At 38.6% G+C, this 20,815-nt stretch overlaps 1 protein-coding gene across 2 annotated transcripts in view; it reads left to right on the forward strand.

Annotated features, from left to right (window-relative positions):
* cntn3a.1 (contactin 3a, tandem duplicate 1) overlaps positions 1-20,815 on the forward strand; it is a 69,836-nt gene that overhangs the window by 23,774 nt on the left and 25,247 nt on the right. For both annotated transcript variants that reach the window (XM_058642055.1, XM_058642056.1), the window contains 5 exons: positions 8,445-8,540; positions 15,334-15,537; positions 16,390-16,492; positions 16,781-16,965; positions 19,552-19,691. In XM_058642055.1, coding sequence (XP_058498038.1) covers positions 8,445-8,540; positions 15,334-15,537; positions 16,390-16,492; positions 16,781-16,965; positions 19,552-19,691 — 728 coding nt within the window. The remainder of the gene's footprint in view (positions 1-8,444; positions 8,541-15,333; positions 15,538-16,389; positions 16,493-16,780; positions 16,966-19,551; positions 19,692-20,815) is intronic.

Genomic DNA, 20,815 nt, shown 5'->3' on the forward strand with positions numbered 1-20,815 from the left:
TTAATTATTATCCGACACAGAGTGAGGACCTGTGTGTGTGTGTGTGTGTCAGTCAGTCAGATGATAATTATTATTAATAATAATAATAATAATAATAATAATAATAATAATAATAATGATAATAATAATAATAATCATATAATATAAAATATCTTTTTTTAAATAAAACTTGGTTAAAAGATTTCAGTGTGTGTGTGTTCAGTACTTTTGGAACATTTTGAACACATCTAACAATACCGTGATAATATTGATAACCGTGATAATTTTGGTCACGATAACCGTGATATGAAATTTTCATATCGTTACATCTCTATATAGGACACACCGGTGTCCTGGGTTATGCCCGTTGAGCATATTCACATTTCTAATTAGTTTTGGGGTCCTGACCAGAACTGTATGTCACCGTGATTGGTTTCATCCATCACCTGAGCCTGACCTGGAACCTGCAGCTTTTTGTCATCAAACGAGAGCAAGCATCAGCACGGATGTGTCACGCACCTTATTTATTGCTCCTGGTTTAACTTAATTAAGTGCACTGTGTGATTGAGCGCGACACAAGTCAAGGGAATAATTCATTGGAGGAGCAGCCAGTTATGAGTCACGATGAAGTCAGGTGTAATAGACTCCAAAAGACACCCAACGACTTCTGTCTGTCCCTCAGTCTGTCTTGCAATAACTCCGTGAGACAAAAACCAAGGTAAAGGCCATTGATGAAGAGAATACAAGGATCTATTTTAAAGTCTGGCTCGTAATCCCATCTGACCCCAGTGCTTTCAGCTGCACTGCATAAAACAATTGTAGAAACAGTGACTAACGCGGTGTCATTATTAAAAAACAGTACAGTGCTGTCTTAAGCAATGAAATCTATATTTAGTAAATTATTCATGGTAGTTAATGCTGATGAAGATCAGTGTCTTAGATTTGTGCCAACTGCTGACGCCCCACGGCATTAAATTTGCATTGCATGAATCTACATGTATTTAGTTCAGATAGCCTACATTTAAATCCTCTGAAAGATGGATGACATAACAGGTTCTGTTACCATCTGGTCAGGGCTTAAACGTCTAAAAGTATAAAGGTTCTTGATCCTGTTGACAACGCAGACTTAAATGTTTAAAAGGCTCTGCTCCCCTGCTGCACTGCTGGAAGGAATAATCTAGTTGGTTATCATGCCAGATTGAGTTTCCTAATCTCCAAGGGATATTTTTGCTCTAAGTGAAAGGATTATCCCTGCTGGAAGATACAACTTTATACAACAGATTCCAGGGCCTTTAATATAAGTGAACTAGATGTCTGACACATTGAGGGGAGATGGTACAGCCTATGCAGTGATGCTTATTCAGCCACAAGGGTAACACTGTGTTTAATGAAGGGTGAAATTGCTATATTTATGAAGGAAATGCAGGATGCGACTCACTTGTGTCTTTGTGCTCGTGATTCCTCCTTTCAAATTCAGTCCTGTAATTGTGCCTCATATAGCTCTGATCAAACCCGACCTCCTTATCCATATAATTACTTTGCCCAATTTCTATCGCTCTTTATTTCGTCTGTCATTTCTGTTAGCTTTGTACTCGCTACTCATTGTTGTTGCCTCAGGTAGAAGTTAAGTCTGTTTTCAGCTGAAAAGCATCTGAGGAAGGGGCGATAACTTTCTTATCAGTGCTCAATTCGGGTTTTTAGATCATCTTTCAAGGAGGGAGCGCAGTGGGCATTTCTTTCTGAATGCCTCACTTCACTGCAGTGCTGTAGCTGTCAGGAGAAACCAGCGGTAGGGCTTTGTGAGCATTGGGCCTAATTGATGCTTATCACTCCTGAAATGTCAAATGTCACTCAATGCTCATGCTTCACTGCATGATGATTCCCTGAGAACTCTTCGAGAAGCCATTTTAATTCAGGTGTTTATTTATGTATTTGCCTTTATATGACATGTTTATTTGCAGCTTTTTTTTTTACTTACATTTGTTTCTTCATTTTGTGCCCTCTAGATACTTTAAGTTAAAGCTAGGTAATAATAGAAAAGACTTGCATAATTTAGAGGAAGCAAACATTTCTTGAGCATGGATATCAATCACCACCAAACTCTAATAATGTTTTTTTGAACTCGGTTGTTGCAGAGCCCTGTGGAGAAGCACTTAACCGAGACAAACTCTTACAAAACACACTGGAGAATAAGTGAAAGTAAAAGCCAGTTATCTGGACCTTTGAGTCATTTAGTGGACTGTTTCATTAAAGACAGTGTAAAGACTTTAGCATCTTTAGACTCTGGACACCATTTGCTGCCTTTGTCGGTCACATTCGAAGCGGTGCTGTGATGCACTTTGACAACATCCGGACAATGAATCCACACTTGGGAGGATCCAGCCCTGGAGACACAGCTAGAGGCTGAATGATGAGGGAAGACTATACTGTATACTTTAGGTGTGGCTAATGACAGGAAGTGAACCGATCTGCAACAAGAGAGGAATGATAGATCTCAAAATGCCATTGCTAGACAAGTATATTGAGAAGTTCTGTGGTTCGACCTCCCTTCGATTTATTGGTATCAAAATAAGTTTAAAAGGGAACCATTCTGCATTTAAGAATAAAACAAATATTTATATAGACTTACATTATTGACTGACTGAGACCCAAGCCATTTTATATTTAATATTGAATTGAATTAATTTCAATTAAATGTGACATATTAATGCTCTCTATCTTTGCAGGTAAATTGGGCTGACTTAGAGAGAGATGAGCTTCTAGTTTCCCTTTCCCCACTGGTTATAAAGAGGGACATACAGTAGATTTTGGTTTATTCTTTTCATGTCATACATCTAATTTGTATTTTTGTAGCCATTTATGCTCACAAAATATAGTGAGGGAACACGAAAGGATGGGGATTTTAGAAGTGATGCTGATGTATATCTGTCATGTACTGTACATACTTATACGTTTCTATGTATATATATATATATATATATATATATATATATATATATATATATATATATATATTAGGGATGCACCGATATGACTATTTCCACCGATACCGATATCCGATATTAATATTGCTGCTATGGCCGATAACCGATATTTACCGATATCGATATATGTTTTTAAAAAAAAGTTTCTGAGATGATAAAAGTTTGTACAGAATGAAAATCATGCAAGCTGAATTTTTGAATGTCTTTCTTTATTTTCAAAACATGTTTTACCTCCAAATAACAAGGTCACATAAGACACAAGTAACCAACTACAAGTAAAGGTTTTTAGAAACATTTACCACTTGTAGCAAGTGTGTAACTAAATTAAAGTACAGTTTAACTCCCTCAACTCACTAAACTCCTGTGAGAAAGTTTGGATCATAAATTACAAACATGAACATAAATAAAAATAATACCCTGCCAAAGTTACTGTAACCGAGATAAGGGCGTCTATACTGGGTACGTAAATAAAGTCAACAACCCTTCCTCCCGGCAACAACAACCGCGCCACTTCCCTTCACAATAAAACTACACAACAGATATGAGAAACAATACCTGACAAGCTCTACTAAGAGCTGCCATAATTAAAAAAAACATGTTAAAATACTTTATCAAACTTGCCAGTATTCATGGCAACCATATATTTATTCAATTGCAAAACATCGGAAAAGTAGCGCCGACTTGGCAGGTTGTTGCGGGGTTCAATATGCGCTATCAACCGTCGGAACCCTCGGCTGGTCGTCAAGAGCAATCATTTCCATTACCTTGATCGTTATTGCCCTGGCCACTGTCTTCCTTTGGTCGAGTCCCAGCTGCGCTGCTTTCTTTTTGTCTGCTGCCTAATGTTACTAGCGTTAGCTTCCTGCCGTTGTTTGTGTACTTCTGGGTGGCGGTTTTTCAAATGACATGATCAAATTTGTGGTATTGAATGACTTGACGCGGAACCCTCCTCGCATTACCTCGACTTTGCAAGTGTTGCATAATGCTTTTCGCGTATCTTCTATTGACACCCTGAAAAATCGCCCACACCGCTGACATTCTCTCTCCTCCACACACACACACCTTGTGCTGCGCTTGCGTCACTGACGCTGTCCCCTTCCCGACACACATACACAAACAGCAATTAGACGGGTATAAACATCGGTTGTTAAAATCGGCGCAGTTTTACTCATTGCACCGATGCCGATATGTTAAAAAATGACGAACATCGGCCGATACCAATATTAATGCCGATATATCGTGCATCCCTAATATATATATATATATTATGTTATCAGCTGTGAACACTTGTCCAAGCTGAGTGAACCTGAGGAACTCATGGGTGAAACACATTGTTCACTCAACCCAAGTTAAGTCTTTTGAGAGTGCAGTGGTTTTTCACTGTTATGCTAATCATTTCTTCCTTGGGCCATAACGTAAATGCACAGAAATTTGAATCAAAAACCATTCATAACTTTTTTTTTGTGTTACACTGCTCACAGAGAGACAAACACAACAAAGCTTTATCATGCAAATTTTAAGAGAATAGCAGGTTAATCTAGTAAAAATATTGATTGACTTTGATATCAAATACAAGTTGATGCTTATAAAGCATTAACGTTTGCATTTTAATTGAATTTAAGCAATTTAAGCATTAGCTTTAATGCTTAACGTAAACTAAATAACATCTTCTTGTCAAACTTCAGTCGTCTTCTGTTTTAGACTGCTGAAATGTATGCATGATATAGCATTTTCAGAACTTTTTAAGGGATTGAGAAAAAGTGAATGGTAGTTGAAAATGATCTTTGGAATGATGACATTTGATGGGGAAGATTAAAAAAAAACTGTAAATGTCACCACATTAAAATGCTTCTACTCCCTTTAAGTTCATCAAAAAGGACATTAATACGATCATATTCCTGCCATCGTGAGCTGAGCTGAGCCTCTACTATGATTACGTAGGACTGACACTGAACTTCAAATAACAGGCAAATGTCCCCATATCACAAACTGTCCTCCTGCTCAAACTCTAACAACAATTCATTTGTTTCTCCCTTTCTGCAATCACCTCTCATTCATGACAATGGGTCACATTGGACTAGCAGGTCCAAATCAATTCAAATTCAGATCCAATTTCATGGATCTAAAAACACTCTAAATAGCCTGAACCCAGCCATGGAGAGGCACATGGAGGTGCACACCCATGATAGGCTTGATAAGATGATCCACAGGGTACAGAGCAGCTTGGGTTGTCAGGCATTGTTGGCTTTTAGTGTGTCTAGCTCATTTATGCCTCGCCATACTCCAAAGGAATATTAATCAGGAGAGTTTCACTCTTAGTGGGTGTTGAGCAGCGCCAGTATTTTCTATTCTGTGGGCTTGGTTGTTTGTGGTGTCCGCTAATGGAAAGAATATCAGAACAAAATTACCCAATTGTGTCTGGCCCCTGTGATCTATTGTGTTTTCAGACACAGCTTTGTTTACCTGACAGTAATGGCACACAGGTGATTGTTTAGGTGTTTCATGTACCGTACACTGCTAAACTTGATGGTACAGCGTAGAAAAAAAAGAAAGTTGTCATGGATTTGGACATAGAGGGATCAGTGTACAGTCACACAATGCAAGTGTAGACTAGGGGATGAGCCAATACAGAAAAAAACCCACCAAATCTGACATGATAAAAACACCATAAATTTCACATAGATATTCCACTAAGCAGAGACTGATTGTTTATTTACCATGTACAGTGCTTAACACATTTATTAGACTGTCATAAAAATGAGAAAACAATAAATATTTTAAAAATCCTTCAAAAACTTGTTAAAAACTAAAAATGTTCCCTGAATTATCCCTTTTATACCCAAATGTGCAGCAGTTCTCTGGGCTTCTTCTCTGAGAAGTCAGAAATTAATCAAGCATAACATTCCACCACTAAAACATTTTTTAAATAACCACAAGTTGACATCTTAATCAAGAAATAATACTGTTCCTTACTATTTTCTTTGGAAAAACAAATATCTTGATTTAAGTGCTTCTACATAATGGTGTATTAACCATTACAGAAACATAGAAAATGATTTGGATGATTATCAATGCTGTTAATTTAAGGCAGCTGCGGCATAAACCTTACATTGCGTGGTGGTCTAATACATTTGAAAAGCACTGAATTTGAACAGAAGATGTAAAAGCTACTCTATAGGGCTGATATTGGTATCTGTAGATATACCCAAGGCTATGGTATCAGTATCTGGCAAGAAAAATGGTTTACTTATAGTAAAAGGGATCGAGAAACACTGGCAAAAAGTGTGTGTGTGTGTGTGTGTGTGTGTGTGTGTGTGTGTGTGTGTTTGTGTGAATATCTGGGTGCCAAAACTGTCAGGTAGAGAAGTTGCAGCAGCTTGTTCAAGGACAAGCAGCAGTTGGTTTCGTACAAAACAGGAACCCACCTTTTGTTCATACCAGACAGCATCACGTAAATCCATAGCTGCAAGTCACAATAACCCGAGTTATACAGAGTATAGCATATCATCTTTTCACCAACACTGTTCTGTAGTGACTAGAACTCGAACTAGAATGGTTCGGAGGTCTATGCGGTTAAACAAGTATATAAAATCAAACTTTTTACATGGAAATCAGTATCACAATTTAGAATTGTCCTTTAAATATGTTGTACTGTTGTTTTAAAGTGAGCCCAATGTTTTCGGTTACCCTGGTTGGCTCAGCGTTGACAGCATATTATTCCATCACTGCACTGGAATATCAACAGTGTGGAGAATATCTACTGAAAGCATTGGATCAAACCATTAAAAATCCTTACTACTGGGATATACTGTCTGACTCAGCAGGTTGAGCCCGTGGCAGAGCAGCTGTAGTTTAATATGTTATCAGAGAGCGAGGGCACTACTGTATGCTGATGTAGGTGAAACGAGTGAAGCAACTATTTTTACTTTTAGCGCTGTCACTCTGTCTGTCAGCCAAGCACTTTGGTTTGGACTGACACATTTTACTGGCACAGATATTTATGGACCACAGATGAAGTAGCCTAATGACATTTTCTGAACATCACCACACCATCACCAGTCGGTTGACGTTTTTGTGACATTATAGGACGTGCAGAGTGTATATCCCTGACAAAAACAATGGCTAAACCCAGTTGCCTCAGTTTAAAGGTCCTGGTGTTGTTTTCTGCTAAATAACTGCATGCTGGCTTTTGTTGTTTTTGTTTATCACTAAATATTGAAATATTAAAAGACATCAGATAAAATAAGATATATGTTTGGATGAGCCAGGAGAAAGATAATTTTATTTCTGACTCTGTGCGTTGCCAATGCTGGTTTATTTATATCGATGAGCTACTGTATGGCCTTCAACGATATTAGATACTAGAAACAGTGCCTAAGCTTCAGTTTGACTTAAAGTTTTAATTTTAGCAAGGGTTTTTGTGTGCGTGTGTGTGTTTTTAGATTACACTGTGAATAACCGCATGACAATTTGACGTTACTTGACATTAGGTCATAATTGTTCCCACAAATATATCTGACAAACACATCATTAAACAAGATCATGGTGAATTAACAGATTTCTCACATTTCCTCGGGGGCTTCGTCGGATCTAGAGAGATTTATTGATGTCTTGCTGGTTTGGAGGGACCCAAACTGTGCCGAATCTGTTCATGCACAGTGAGGCTGTACGTTAGTTGGCAATACACATGAGTCATCCATAGATTAAGAATTGGCCACTGAAGCGTCAGCTCAATCTGTCTGCACCAAATATGAAAGCTACTAATTCATTTGTGAAATCATATGAGCTTCTTTTAGTTATGGTGATGTAATACTGAGCCGCTGAATGCTGTTTTCCATTACTGACAAAGCCTGTAAAGCTAATGCATGCGATTCATTATGTAGCTCAGGTCATTCTGTTGTGCAGGGTCTGTCATTTTGCACTCTTCCTCTCTGTTTTCGTAATTCACTCTTGATTATGTCATCATATGGCAGTGTCATATTTGGCTGTGCTGCCTGCGATATTTCCAAGAGCCACAGTGGGCAACAAAAGGCAACGACTTCAAGGATTGCTGTCTCTATTTTCTTTCTCTCATTTGGTTGTCATGTAATCGGTCTCCATACAAATGATGTTTCAGTCTTAGTCATTTAATTGTTGCTGGTCTGTGTGCAGTGGATGAAACACAGAAAGTGATAACAATGTGCACTTCCAATTAAACTCACTCATGTGTGACTTATACTTGAGGAATTGCTTTCTGCTACAGTCAGAAGTGTTCAGGACTTTATTGCGCCACATGTGCGTTTATGCAAACATGGCACGAGTGGTTCATGAGCATTTGCATATGCATGAGTTCCTCATTGGTCAGTATCAGATTGGAAATTATTGAGCCACCACAGACATGTTTTGTATTTTTTATCTCGGCGAGGCAATCCCTGTTTGCTTCCTGTGTGCTGCTTATTGATTTAGAATGAAATGATTGTGCTTTTGTGTTGTGGTAAACAGACTTGGAAAACTTCAAGACGCAGAGAAGAAGTCCAGTGAGGGTTCGTGAAGGTCAAGGAGTGGTCTTGCTGTGTGGTCCACCACCTTACACTGGAGGTAAGTCCGTCTGATTAGTATCAGTGAATGTGGCCAAAAAGTGATTTTCCTTGTCTTGATTCCTCATCATGTTCCTGTTTAACTGGATAAAATGGAAGTCATGTTTGCGCTGTTCCCGTTAGATCTCTTGGCTTTTTGTTTGTGTTGTTGAGATCAATGGAGTGACTCATTTTTATGCCTTGGGACAGTCACTTTGGGCCTGTGGGCCTAATTTTCACTGGGCACAAGGAGCAACTTTGGCATCCAGAGTGGAGAGTCTGTCTGTGGCTGGGTCCCTGCCAGGCTGAGTAATGGACCTTCTCTCTGGAGGTGCTTTGTTTGCTTCAGATCAGCCCTTTGCCACCATGGCACTATCAGGGAGAGTTAGCGACCAGTGTTATTAACTTCTACACAGGGGTCTGAAAATGGCTTGTTGCTCCACCAGCCAGCAAGGTTACTTTTCTACTGTGGAATACTGTTACTTTTTAAGGGTTGATGTTAAAGACTATAGTGATGTTATTAGAGTGTTAGTTTGGGTTAAATGTACAGTCATGACAAACTGGTGTGTCAACATCTGTGATGAACTGGTAGCACTAATGCAGCACTAATACCATGCAGCATGTCAGTGAATAATGGTGCAAAAATAATATGCAATTTAATCAGTGAAAATATGAACATTTGATCATCTTATACTTAATATGCTACAGAGAATTTTTTAATATATCTTAACAGCAACATGTTTCATGTTGTTGTTGTGATATTGACTCTGCCAGTTTTTTCCTATAGCATTCCAATATATATGAAGGGATTCCAGTTATAATGTCTGTGCAAAAACAAGAGAAGCACGTTTATTGTCAAGAGATTTAGGTAACAGACTTAGTCGCTTCGGCTCCTTGGTGTTAAACTGTGTTAAAACACTTTTTGTTTGACTGTCATCATTGTCCCAATGCGGAACAATGCGCTTCAGCTGCTGCAGAGAGAATAGTATCAGGTGTTTTTGTCGTATAGTCACAAGCATACCCGACACCGTGCTTACATTTGTAGTACTTTATCTTCTATGTTATAACGAGAAATCTCGCCTTATGTTAACAAGAAAAGCTGGAACAATGAGCCATATGCTTACATTTGGCAGCCTTGTAGTGTCATTTTTTTAAGACACATTCCCCAGTGCAAGGTGTCCAAATGCCAACACACAATCTAACCACCTGAAAACAACAAAACAGCAGCACTGTAAGCACTGTTGTACTGATGTAACAGTGTCTTGACAATGTCCAAAAATATTTGGAGAAACTCAGCGGACTGCAATGTAAATTCAATGGTTTATTCATTATTCACAGGAAACGTCACCCGTTAAGCCCATACGCAGAATTCTGTCTTTCTTTATGGCAACATAATGAATTGTCTGTTGTGAAAGCACAATGTTTGGAAGAGAAAGATCGGCATGTATTGCAAGAAATGTGGTGTAATATTGTTGCATCATCATTTCAGTCAGTTGGTTATACAAAACAGAATATTCACTATATACATGGTGACTGTGAACTGCAAATGTGATTTATTGTGTAAGAACAATCCTTGTATTGTTTGCAATCTGAAGCCAGAGCATTCACATTTTATGTTTACCAAACTTCTCTTGACATCGGTGACATGTGTGCTGTGTTCGTAGTGTAATTACATGTTTACTGCATAGTGCAAGCTCAATGAGATGTTGCATTGACTGAATGGTCAATAGTGTTTCATATTTGTTTAATCACACAGAGGAATATTGTCAAAATGGTTTGACTGACACCTTAATTATACGCACATTTTCAAAACCTCACCGATTATTCAGCACACAACTCCAGTGTAAATCTGTGCAGACCAGAAGCGTGCACTGACATTTGGAAGGGCAGGGGTGAAAATATAAAAGGACACCTACTGTGCACCGCTTTGGCAGACGCCACTAGTACGCTTAAGGCAAGCATGTCCAAAGTGTGACCTGGGGCCAAAGACAGCTCGGCCCTGGGGACGTACCCTTTTTGATTGGAAGGGAAACATAGGAAACAAAGTTGCAAGGGCATTGCATCACTTTTGAACACCAGGAAGACACACTACTTCTTTTTTTTCCCTTATGTTTTTACCAATCTAGAGGGCACTTTAGCATTCGTCCTGTGACACAAGAGTGCAATTTAATGCACAGCTTTTTTTGTCCATTAGAGCACCAGGGGGGGGGCCATTGCCTGTGACCAAAGTACATGTGTTTTTTAGCAAGCCTGAACAGCAAACGACCAATGAATACATTTATTAAGTAATTAAGACAACACAAATGAACAAACATTATATGCACAAAACTGAGGGCATTTCCCTCCCAATGAATCAATAACCAGATATATTAAAACAATAATATTTGGCCCCGTGGCAGTATGCATAAAGTGTTACTGCTTCCTTTTACTGTGAATCTGTTACCTGTACATTATCATTCATCATTAAATAATTTAACCAGTACAATACCTCTGATAAAATATAACAATATTCACATTTTCTATAATAAACAAACAGGGCATAATATGTTTTTTTACAGTTGTTGCTAATACAGCAAGCATGGATGGACATGTACAAAAAAGTAAATATGATAAACTACAGTCTCTTCCACTTTGTCACATATATTAAATTGTTCACCGTGGTGGAAATAAAATGACATGCAGATTCTTTGCCTGATTAAATGGTCAATATTAGTCAAAATACAGTATACTTTGCTACATTAGCAATTTTTATGAGCTTCTCAAAAGCACGCACCTGTTTTTTTGTCCCCGTGCTTGGAGGCGCTTGTGTTCAGGGGAATGATGAATAATTGCTAATTTTATTCAGATTCATTCAAATGAAATGTCAGTTTTACTTCTCTGCTTTCTTTTGATCAAACACACAAAAACAGCCAGAGCCTGCATTTGTCCCGTCGTACCAGTAATGTACTCGCTGCTTTTGTTTACACCGATGGCCTCTTTTTTTCCCTTCTTGTTTTGACGGATCATGTCTGTTCTCTGGAGACCTAAAGCACAGTGTTTGGAATGATCCATTTTCTGACAATATTTTCAGCCGCTGCCATTGTAGATTATGTCTATTATGGAGATGTTGAGGGTGTTGAGCTGTACTTTAGCATAAATCATGGCCAATTTTCAGCATCTTTCCTGAAAGGCCAGACTGACCATATTTGTTATGGTGATGTTTTATCCATCAATACCTTTATACATAGACAAACATACAAGCTGCACTCGCATACTCACATACTTTTTTCCTCCTTTTGGACACATATATGGTTGATTATGCACTTTAGAAAGAGAAAAAGGAGAAAGAAAACAAGGTCTGAACCAGAATGATATTGATAATATTGTATCAACAAATAGCTGTGTTTGTCTTTAGTTTTTTTTAGAGTAAATATAAGATATAAGAGATAAGACTTATCTTTAAAAAAAAACCATTTTAAAATCTAACCGTTTACTCACAGGTTTTGCAAATAAATGTTGAATATCATCATCACATGTGTTGCCAACATTTCTACAAATGTAAGACATTTATGGACATCAACCACAAATATGCTAGGAGGGGGGGGGGGGGGGGGGGGGGGGGGGGGGGGGTTGATGATATATTCATGGCACTGTGGCTGTATTGTTGCACATTTGAAACAAAGAAAATCGGCCTGGCATTTAAATACACTCTCACAGTGTTGGGGAAAGTGAGAAATATGCTCCTATAAATGGTGACAGGACACAATTCATGCTCGGCACAATGCAGCCTTAGACATGGATCAGCCTCATCTCCCCTTTAAAGGATTTCAATATCCCATGCATGATTCAGGAAGCCATTACTTCATTTTAACGATGCCTCAGAACCCACAAGACAGCTGCGGGAACTAGTTTCGTGTGGCGGCGGATGCTCTAAAACTGAAAAGCAGGTTCAGGTTGTTAGAGAATGACCAAAATAATGTCAATTATCCAAGAGAAGTTCCAGCTTCATTCTATGAATGTGCCGTCCTGAAGTTGCATTAGATGTAGCTTTTTTTGCTTTGAGAGCGTCTGAATGACTTTGGTTTACCCAAGACCTAATGCATCCTGACCTCCTTTTACTAATGGAAATGGGCCTTTTAGATTTACTCAAGGCTGAAATCACTTGTTCTCCATATCCACTGCATCTACCCCAAAGCAGTGGCTGCTTGCTGGCTAGTAACAACACATATAGCTTGCAGGGATTTTATGCAATGTGCGTGACCCGAGCCATTGCATCGAGTGAACTTGTTGTGTGTTATGAATACAGAAAGGTGGCCCTGGTTTCGTGTCTAGAGAACAGACTTACGAGCCCAAACTTTGTGACAAGTGCGTACACTTTTATTTTATAGGATACACACTTGTACACAAACCCGCGGTGGATCCAGCATGTCCTTGGCCTGTCATGTTCCATTTCTCTTTCCTCCTCTCGGGTCATTAAGGAGGAATTGATGCTGCCTGTTCATTATACAAGGTCTAAATGGAACCACAATGAAAATCTGCCACTCACTGTCACTCATGATTGCATTATTCCATTACCGCCCATCCACAGAAGGCTCTCAAGTCAAATCATTAAGCACAGCCAATGGGGCTTTCCGCTTCCTATTTCCTGCTTCCTGTTTCTCACCATGAATCTTTTAGCAACAAATTGGTAACCTCTTATTTGCTGTTGTTCCAGTCTGGTGTGCTCTTCACCTTTGCACGGCATTGTTTGAAAAACAGACATTAAATATAAATGACGTTGTCAGGATGAGAGCCGCCATGTATTATTTAGAGGAGAGGAGGATATTACAGCTGTTCCTGTGTGGGTCAAATGGATCATGGTGAAACTGAAATGGACCACGTTTTATATGTGTCAAATTTGTCAACAGTTTAACTCCATGTTACTGGATGGCGGGGCTCTAAAATCTCATTAAAGAATGTAAATTTGTCCTATTATTTTTTTTAAAGATAGAGGGTTTTTGAAGCTTATTATAAGACTCAAAAATGTGACCAATCCCGTGGGTTTAATTGTCCAGTTTATAAGCCCCAGTAAAAGTATCAATTTATTCCCTTTGATTTTATGTGAATTAGATGTGTTTGCTTTGGAAAGAGTTAACAAGTAAGTGTTCAGATGTCCACCCTTTTCTCAACAGATATAAATTATGTATATATATATATATTTTTTATATTACACTATTCCTTTTATGTCCCAGCAAATCTATCAATAACTACACGTTATTGGGCAAACAATAATGTTTGTTTACATCATGTGTTCACACGTTCAGGCTTGTGGTGTGTTCTTGGGATGAGGTCAGTCTGTATTCACAAGGTTTGCATTCATATGTTAAAGCCCACACATCCGTGTGTCAGATGTAGATGAAGAATACTGAGTTGAGTGTCCAACTCACTTCTCAATTATTCTCTGTACTGGAGTGTCGAGTCATCTCGTAGACAAGTTTTTACCAATGGCCCAGATTGCTTTTGGGACAGGGATGCAATATGGTCCAGAGCAATCTATCCTTGTGTCAATATGTCAAAACATCATCATTCTTTTTTATAATGTTGCTGATTGGTAGTTCACAGCTGCTCTGACTGCACTCCGTTTGGTTGATCACGCTGGGAGTCTTAGACCGAAACTTGTTATCATGGATGATGAATAGTAGACTATATGTGGTACAATACTGAATAACATGTTCTGTAATACGCTGGTTTTATTATGCATTTTACAGTTTCTTAATGCAAAAGCCGCAGCTTGAGTGTTGATGTAAGGCTCACTGCTGCTACATGACAGCCACAAAGGGAGATACTCGTTATTGTTGTTGTTTTTTTATGAACAACCCCTGTCTGTGTTTTTAAATAAGTTCGTATTGAGTCGTAAATTCTTAAGCAGTAGAATAAAATAATGAGAAAAAATGTTGCTGAAATAAGACAGAGCTTAATTTAAAGATGCAGCGGTAAAACAGGGTTATTTTATTTTCACAGAGGCGACTCTGTTGGCAGGAAAAATAAGAAAAAATTATCATGGTCTGGACTATAGCCAAAAGGTTTTAATGATCTTTGTGAGTCTTTACCTCATTTAAGATCCTGTGTCATAAACCATTGTGGTGTGATTGGTGTGATCTGTGATTCAGACCGTATATTGTATTTCCTGTCTCAGCAGTGTCTGAGGCAACATGAGCTTCTTCGCTGTCTTAGCCCTGGGCCGTAATTGGCCTGAGTGCCTGTCACCCCACTCCTCATTTTTGCATCTAACCTTTTAAGACAAGCGTCTCACTCCAGTGAAATCTAAATGCTCCCCTGAAAAGCTAGTCATTCCCTACGAGGGAATCTATCATGGCACATAGTGTGTCAACATAGTGCATTTGCACAACTGTGAGTAGTTATTCAGTTGTGAATTGTGTTCTTAATTGTGAATAACACAACAGTTAAAGCACATTTATAAATAAATAGGGATGGTAATTGGTATCTGACACCATCCAAAAATCATATGTATATATATATATATATATATATATATATATATATATATATATATATATTATATTTGCATGCTTCACTATGCACAGACTATAAATATCTAAATAAATATCAGCAAAAACATTTTAGCTGAGTCATGCTTGGGCTGTTTATTTGTTCTTTTTGGGAGAACAATATTTGTTACACAGCTGGAGAACTGTGTCTTTGAAAAGACTCAGCACAAATGTGTTGTTCATAAATGACTAATATCAGTATCAGTAGATACTTGATCGAGATTGTGGCGTTAGACACAAAAAAAAGTCTCTGTGTCTCACATACATGATGTCTCATATCGTTCACAGAGCTTACCTTCACATGGATTTTCAACGAGTACCCGTCGTTTATCGTCCAGGACACACGGCGATTTGTGTCCCAGAAGACTGGCAACCTCTACATCGCCAAAGTGGAACCCTCTGATGTGGGCAACTACACGTGTGTCGTCACCAACACGGTCACCAAGAGCAGCGTGCAGGGACCGCCGACTCCTCTAGTGCTACGAGTTGATGGTATGAAAGTCATCATCTTATGCTGATTGTAACAGAGGGAAATGTGATTTATTTGTGAGACTGACCTAGTTTCAAAATGCAAGTGCTATGAGTTTAATTAGGTATAACCTGCCAAGATGAATATTTTGCCAGCGTGTTCATCTGCTGCCAGAAAAACAGAGGTGGGTAGAGTAGCCAAAAAATGTACTCAAGTAAAAGTACTCATGAAAATAATTACTCAAGTAAGAGTAAAAAAGTAGGCAGTGAGCACAAATGGTACAAAATAGACAACATAATATAAAACAGCAAAATTAAAATTAACATATGTTAAATAATAATATTTTAAATAAAACATAAATAAGGTCTTTAAAATAAATAAATAACCCTTGAACTAAAACAATAATACATTAATTCTTTGGGAAATTAAATACATCACCCTTAAAAGTATAATAAATTAGGATTATCTAAAATCAAATATAAGCAATATATAATTCATTTTCCTCAGATTCAAATTAATTATGTGTTGCTTATTCATGACCTTTTTTTCTTACTAAATTACATATGTGGTTTAGCGTCTCTTCTGTTGTGCTTGGACTAAAACAGGTCTTGTGCATTTACTGCTCACTTTGTCCAACACAGTGGAAGTGGAGTTTGGTTAAATAGGGAAATCAGATTATTATAAAGTATTTTGTTTTCTTTTTATTGACTTTATTCTGGCTGACTGGTCATCTTTTTTTTTTCATGTTAAAAAAAAGTAGATAAACCAAAAGCTCGGTAAATGTCTGATGTGTACATTTTCATAAAAAAATATACAAAAATTAGCTACATTTTATTCATTTCTTTCTTTGTGAATGTGCTTCTCTGTATTTTCAGGTGTGATGGGTGAATACGAGCCAAAGATCGAAGTTCAGTTCCCCGAAGTTGTCCCCGTCGCTAAAAGCTCAACTGTCAAACTGGAATGTTTTGCACTTGGAAAGTATGTCCCACTCTGTTCTATTATACTCTTCACACATTTGCAGTGCCATTCCAAGTTGCATGGTATTATGTAGAGATTTCATTTGTTATAATGATTCCTTCTTGTTCTGTATATTCAAAGAAGAAACGCTTCCTGTTTCACATTAATTAAGCCATGCCTTGGTTAGTCATAGTGTTATCACATGTGTCTTCAATTAAGCTAAATCCCTGGACAGTCATCAGGAGTGTTTTTTTTGTTTTTGTTTTTGCATGGCCTTCCTGTGACTGTGTTTTATTGTTCTATCCCTAGCCCAGTGCCAACCATCAGCTGGAGAAGAGTGGATGGAGCCTCTTTTGGCAGGAAAGTGGACATCAATAAAGCCAGTGGAGTTTTAGAAATCCCTTACTTCCAGCAGGAGGATGCAGGGTTATATGAATGTGTGGCTGAAAACAGCAGAGGAAGAAACTCCGTTAAAGGAAAGCTAGCTTTCTATGGTGAGTTGGAAAAATTCGCTTTCACTGATTTTCTCTACTTGTATGTTTATGGGTTAACTCCACATTCTCCGTCCTTTCAGATTCATAGCCTGTAAAGTTTCACTTCTACTTAGCCTGACTGAAAATCGAAGGCCAGCTTTGGTGTGACTCTAACAAAAAGAAGGTTTTATTTGTTGTCATGCAATCTGTAGCTTTTATTAGAACTCATATATAACTGCATCATGTGGACAAATGTGTGCAGCGCGGTAGTAAATTACGCTATTACCAGTAGTTCATTTCTGACAAGCTTTTTGTATTGTGCCAGCGGCCGACAGTGTCCCACAGATTTATATCACCTTCCAGAAAGAGGTGATTTTTCCGTCACCAACACTGGACTTATGGCCCATATTGTGAGAAAGCTTTAATGGCCCTTGATGAAGGATTTTTATGCTTTCTCTCTCCATTATTTTGCAGTTTAGGCACTGATGCTATCTGCCCACAAGGCCCAGTAGGGACGTGCTTGACTGGAATCATCACATCCAGATTTTTCTTTCCTGTGTGAAGGAGCATGTCTTTGATATGATAATAGAGTTTTTTTCAGCACCTGTGGGTGCAGATGAAATGCTCACAGTAGCTGTAGGTAGGCTGGAGATTAAAGATGTCTCACTTTAAAGAGAAGCACCTTTTCATAGTGCAAGAAACGAGAGTGGATCTTGATGAGCTACAGGTCTGATGTTTGGGAAATGGTATGATCATGTTAGGGTCATTTTGTGATTAAGATCAAGCTGTTTCAAGAACTTGTATCATACCGCGCTGCTTGGCTTATATACCTTTTCTCTACTGTAGCTGTGTGGAAGTCATGTCTCCCCTCGTAAGATTTAAGTCTTGTCTTATCACAAAGCCCCACAGACTGGCCTGTCGCCAGGTGATAAAAATCTGTAATCTCGTTTTAAACTCCCATAGACAGGCGTTTGTGGGACATCCATCAACTCTGTAGCAGAATAGCAGAATCAATATAGGGATGTGGTGTTTGCGACACCCAACCGATGCGGCGGCAGGAACAATAAGGGTTGACTTCTCTTTCGATTTTCCACTTAATTGTCCTTCTGTAGTTCTGGGGGATTATCAAATCACATCATGGTTAAGCAGCTGGCTGTATCTGAATAAGGCTCACACACACAATTACTTTGACTTTTCCTAGAAATGGCGTGCATCATCGCTAACAGTGTGTCATGTGATTTTCTTTTTTTTATTGTATTTAATTTATGTTTGCTGTTGATTGCCGATGCTATCATGTTGACATTTATTTTACTAGAATTCAAAATGGAATTTACTAATGTTATATACAGTATATTTGGTTGTGTAGTTGACTTACATTGGCCAAAATGTTTCCAGCACTCTTTACATCCATACAAATACGTATTCTCTTCAAGGTAATGGTAATGAAGTAAGGAAATATGAGGTACTACCAGGTACACTGGAATTCTGGTCATGCGTACAAAACGTACGGAACATAACACATAAGTCATCTTTTTTTTTTAAACATAATGTTACCATCTTTACATTGCCTGACATTTTTGTGTCATGTAATGGGCACACAGTTTTGAAACACCAACTGTTCTGGATACGATGAGCCAACTTTTACCCCCAAACCAACAATTCTGCGGGGCCACAGACCACACTGTGACTGATTTAAACAGGTCCACTCATAATACTTGCAACTACAATAAGACCCAGTGAGAGGAGAGACTGTCATTTGTATGGAAAACATTTGCTTTAAATCCCCGTTTGCCTCACTAAAAAGTCCATGACACAGATTTTACCGCAGACACATTTCCAGCTGTGACTGTATTATCATCGGCATGGAGAGAAATAAGATAAAAGGCTCTTTCAATCATGGAGAAAATGGGGTAGTATTATTAAAACTATTACAATATCAAAGTGGCGCACCTTGGCCAGCAGATAGACTAACTACCTTGTTCCCCCTGACCCTGGCAGGGCGTCCTGTATTTATGTGGGTGCTTCACTAGGGCCATATATCGTATCACACTGTCGCCAGAGATAAGGTGCTAGTCATTTATATGACAACAGGAGCACTATCATAAATACAGAGGAATTTTCCATGGATTGCTGGTGTTGCAAAAGACAAAAAGCAAATGTAACCTCTGTTATTAACTGCACTGTTGAAAAGAATTACAACCTATCCATTGTAATATTGTATACAGTACACACATATATATATATATATATATATATATATATATATATATTATGGTCACTGAATCTGATCCCTGTAAAATAACTGCATCAATATACTTAATCAATGCAGTAGCAAATCTAATAACCAGGCCTTTAACCTTTAACCTCTTAGTAAACAGCTTTGTTTTTGATCCCTTCCCATTTCAGGCTCTTTCAGGCAGTTACGTAGCGAGTTTAACTTTGGGTTAATTGGAAGTGGATTTATGATTTTTGCCCTCGTATGCTTCTTAAATGAACTAATTGCCTGTCTAGTCGCTTCATTGATTTATTGTTAAAGTGCTGCATACTGGTATTACTCAAGCGTTTGTGTTGCATTAAATTTTCAATACGTTGTTTGTGACCTCTCAGCTGCGCCTCACTTTACTGACAAGCCTCAGGATGTTCAGAAGACCATTGATGACACTCTGGTGTGGGAATGCAAAGCCAGTGCCAAGCCCAAACCTTCGTACCGCTGGCTGAAGAACGGAGAGCCTCTGGACCCCATGGAGGTAAAAGGATTATTCTAATTAAATCAGACTGAAAAGAAGAGTCCAGCTTTTATTCAACACCTAATCTTACAAAGATGTGTAGGCAGGCAGACAGACAGACAGACAGACAGACAAGAAAAAAAGGATATGACATGCAGAAAGGACTGGATTCAAATGGTTTCAACCCAAACTTGGCAAGAGCATGTCACTCCAAAAAGGCTGCATTTGCTTGGGACTAAATTTGGCAACAAAAGTGAGTGTGTGCACGTGTGTGTGATTGTGTGTAAATATGTGTGTGTTGGCGGGTGAGCGTTTGTATAAGTGTTTTGCAAGAAAGCCAAAGTGAGTCCATTTTCTGCCTGTCATCAACTTGGGACTCAACAATTTAGAACTCACTCTCTCGTATCTGCTACTCTCAATTTTGTCATTAACGCTCTTTTCTCTGGGGGAGGTTGAAAAAAAGCCTCGTCATCCGAACTACATTGCTCATTTAGGCAAGTTGCCTTATTTTGTGTTATTGTGCGTATGGAGTGAGGGCTCTTTCTGTCGAACTCCAGTGAAACACATCTAGTGATAGTGTCCGTTGTTTGGTCTGGGTAATGAGCCCATGAGTGGTCTGTTGTTGTTTGTTGGAAATTACCTTGTAGGGGACGGGTTGGTTTAGTTTTCTGTGACTCTAATTTAAAGTGGTAGTTTGTTTTGAAGTGTACTGTGTGTCTGTGTGTGTGTGTGTGTGTGTGTGTGTGTGCGCGCGCCCCCTGTGCCAGGACCCGTCTTGGAACACAGAGACTCGCTTTTGCTGAAAACATTGCTGCCATTAGGGAAACAATGACAGGCGGTAGCTGCTATGACACAGATAGAAGAAGTTGCCTGACAGTTCTGTTTTTGGAGCAAACAGAAATTCAATCAGTATTTGAAACATGTGACAAGATGGTAAATATCCAATGATGGTTCTCCACACTTGACGAACAGTAAGTTGCCATGGTAGCAGATTTCAAGGATCATCACCAGGTGTTAGATACGTCCTGTAGATGCCAGGCACATGACTTCAGTTGTTTACCTTTGCCTCACAAGGTATTTCCAACCTTTTATCACATTACACTGCCAGTCAAGGCTCATAAGTAAGGCCAGTCTGATCGTATTGT

This window comes from Solea solea, chromosome 11, assembly GCF_958295425.1.
Source record: "Solea solea chromosome 11, fSolSol10.1, whole genome shotgun sequence".
NCBI classification, from domain to species: domain Eukaryota; kingdom Metazoa; phylum Chordata; class Actinopteri; order Pleuronectiformes; family Soleidae; genus Solea; species Solea solea.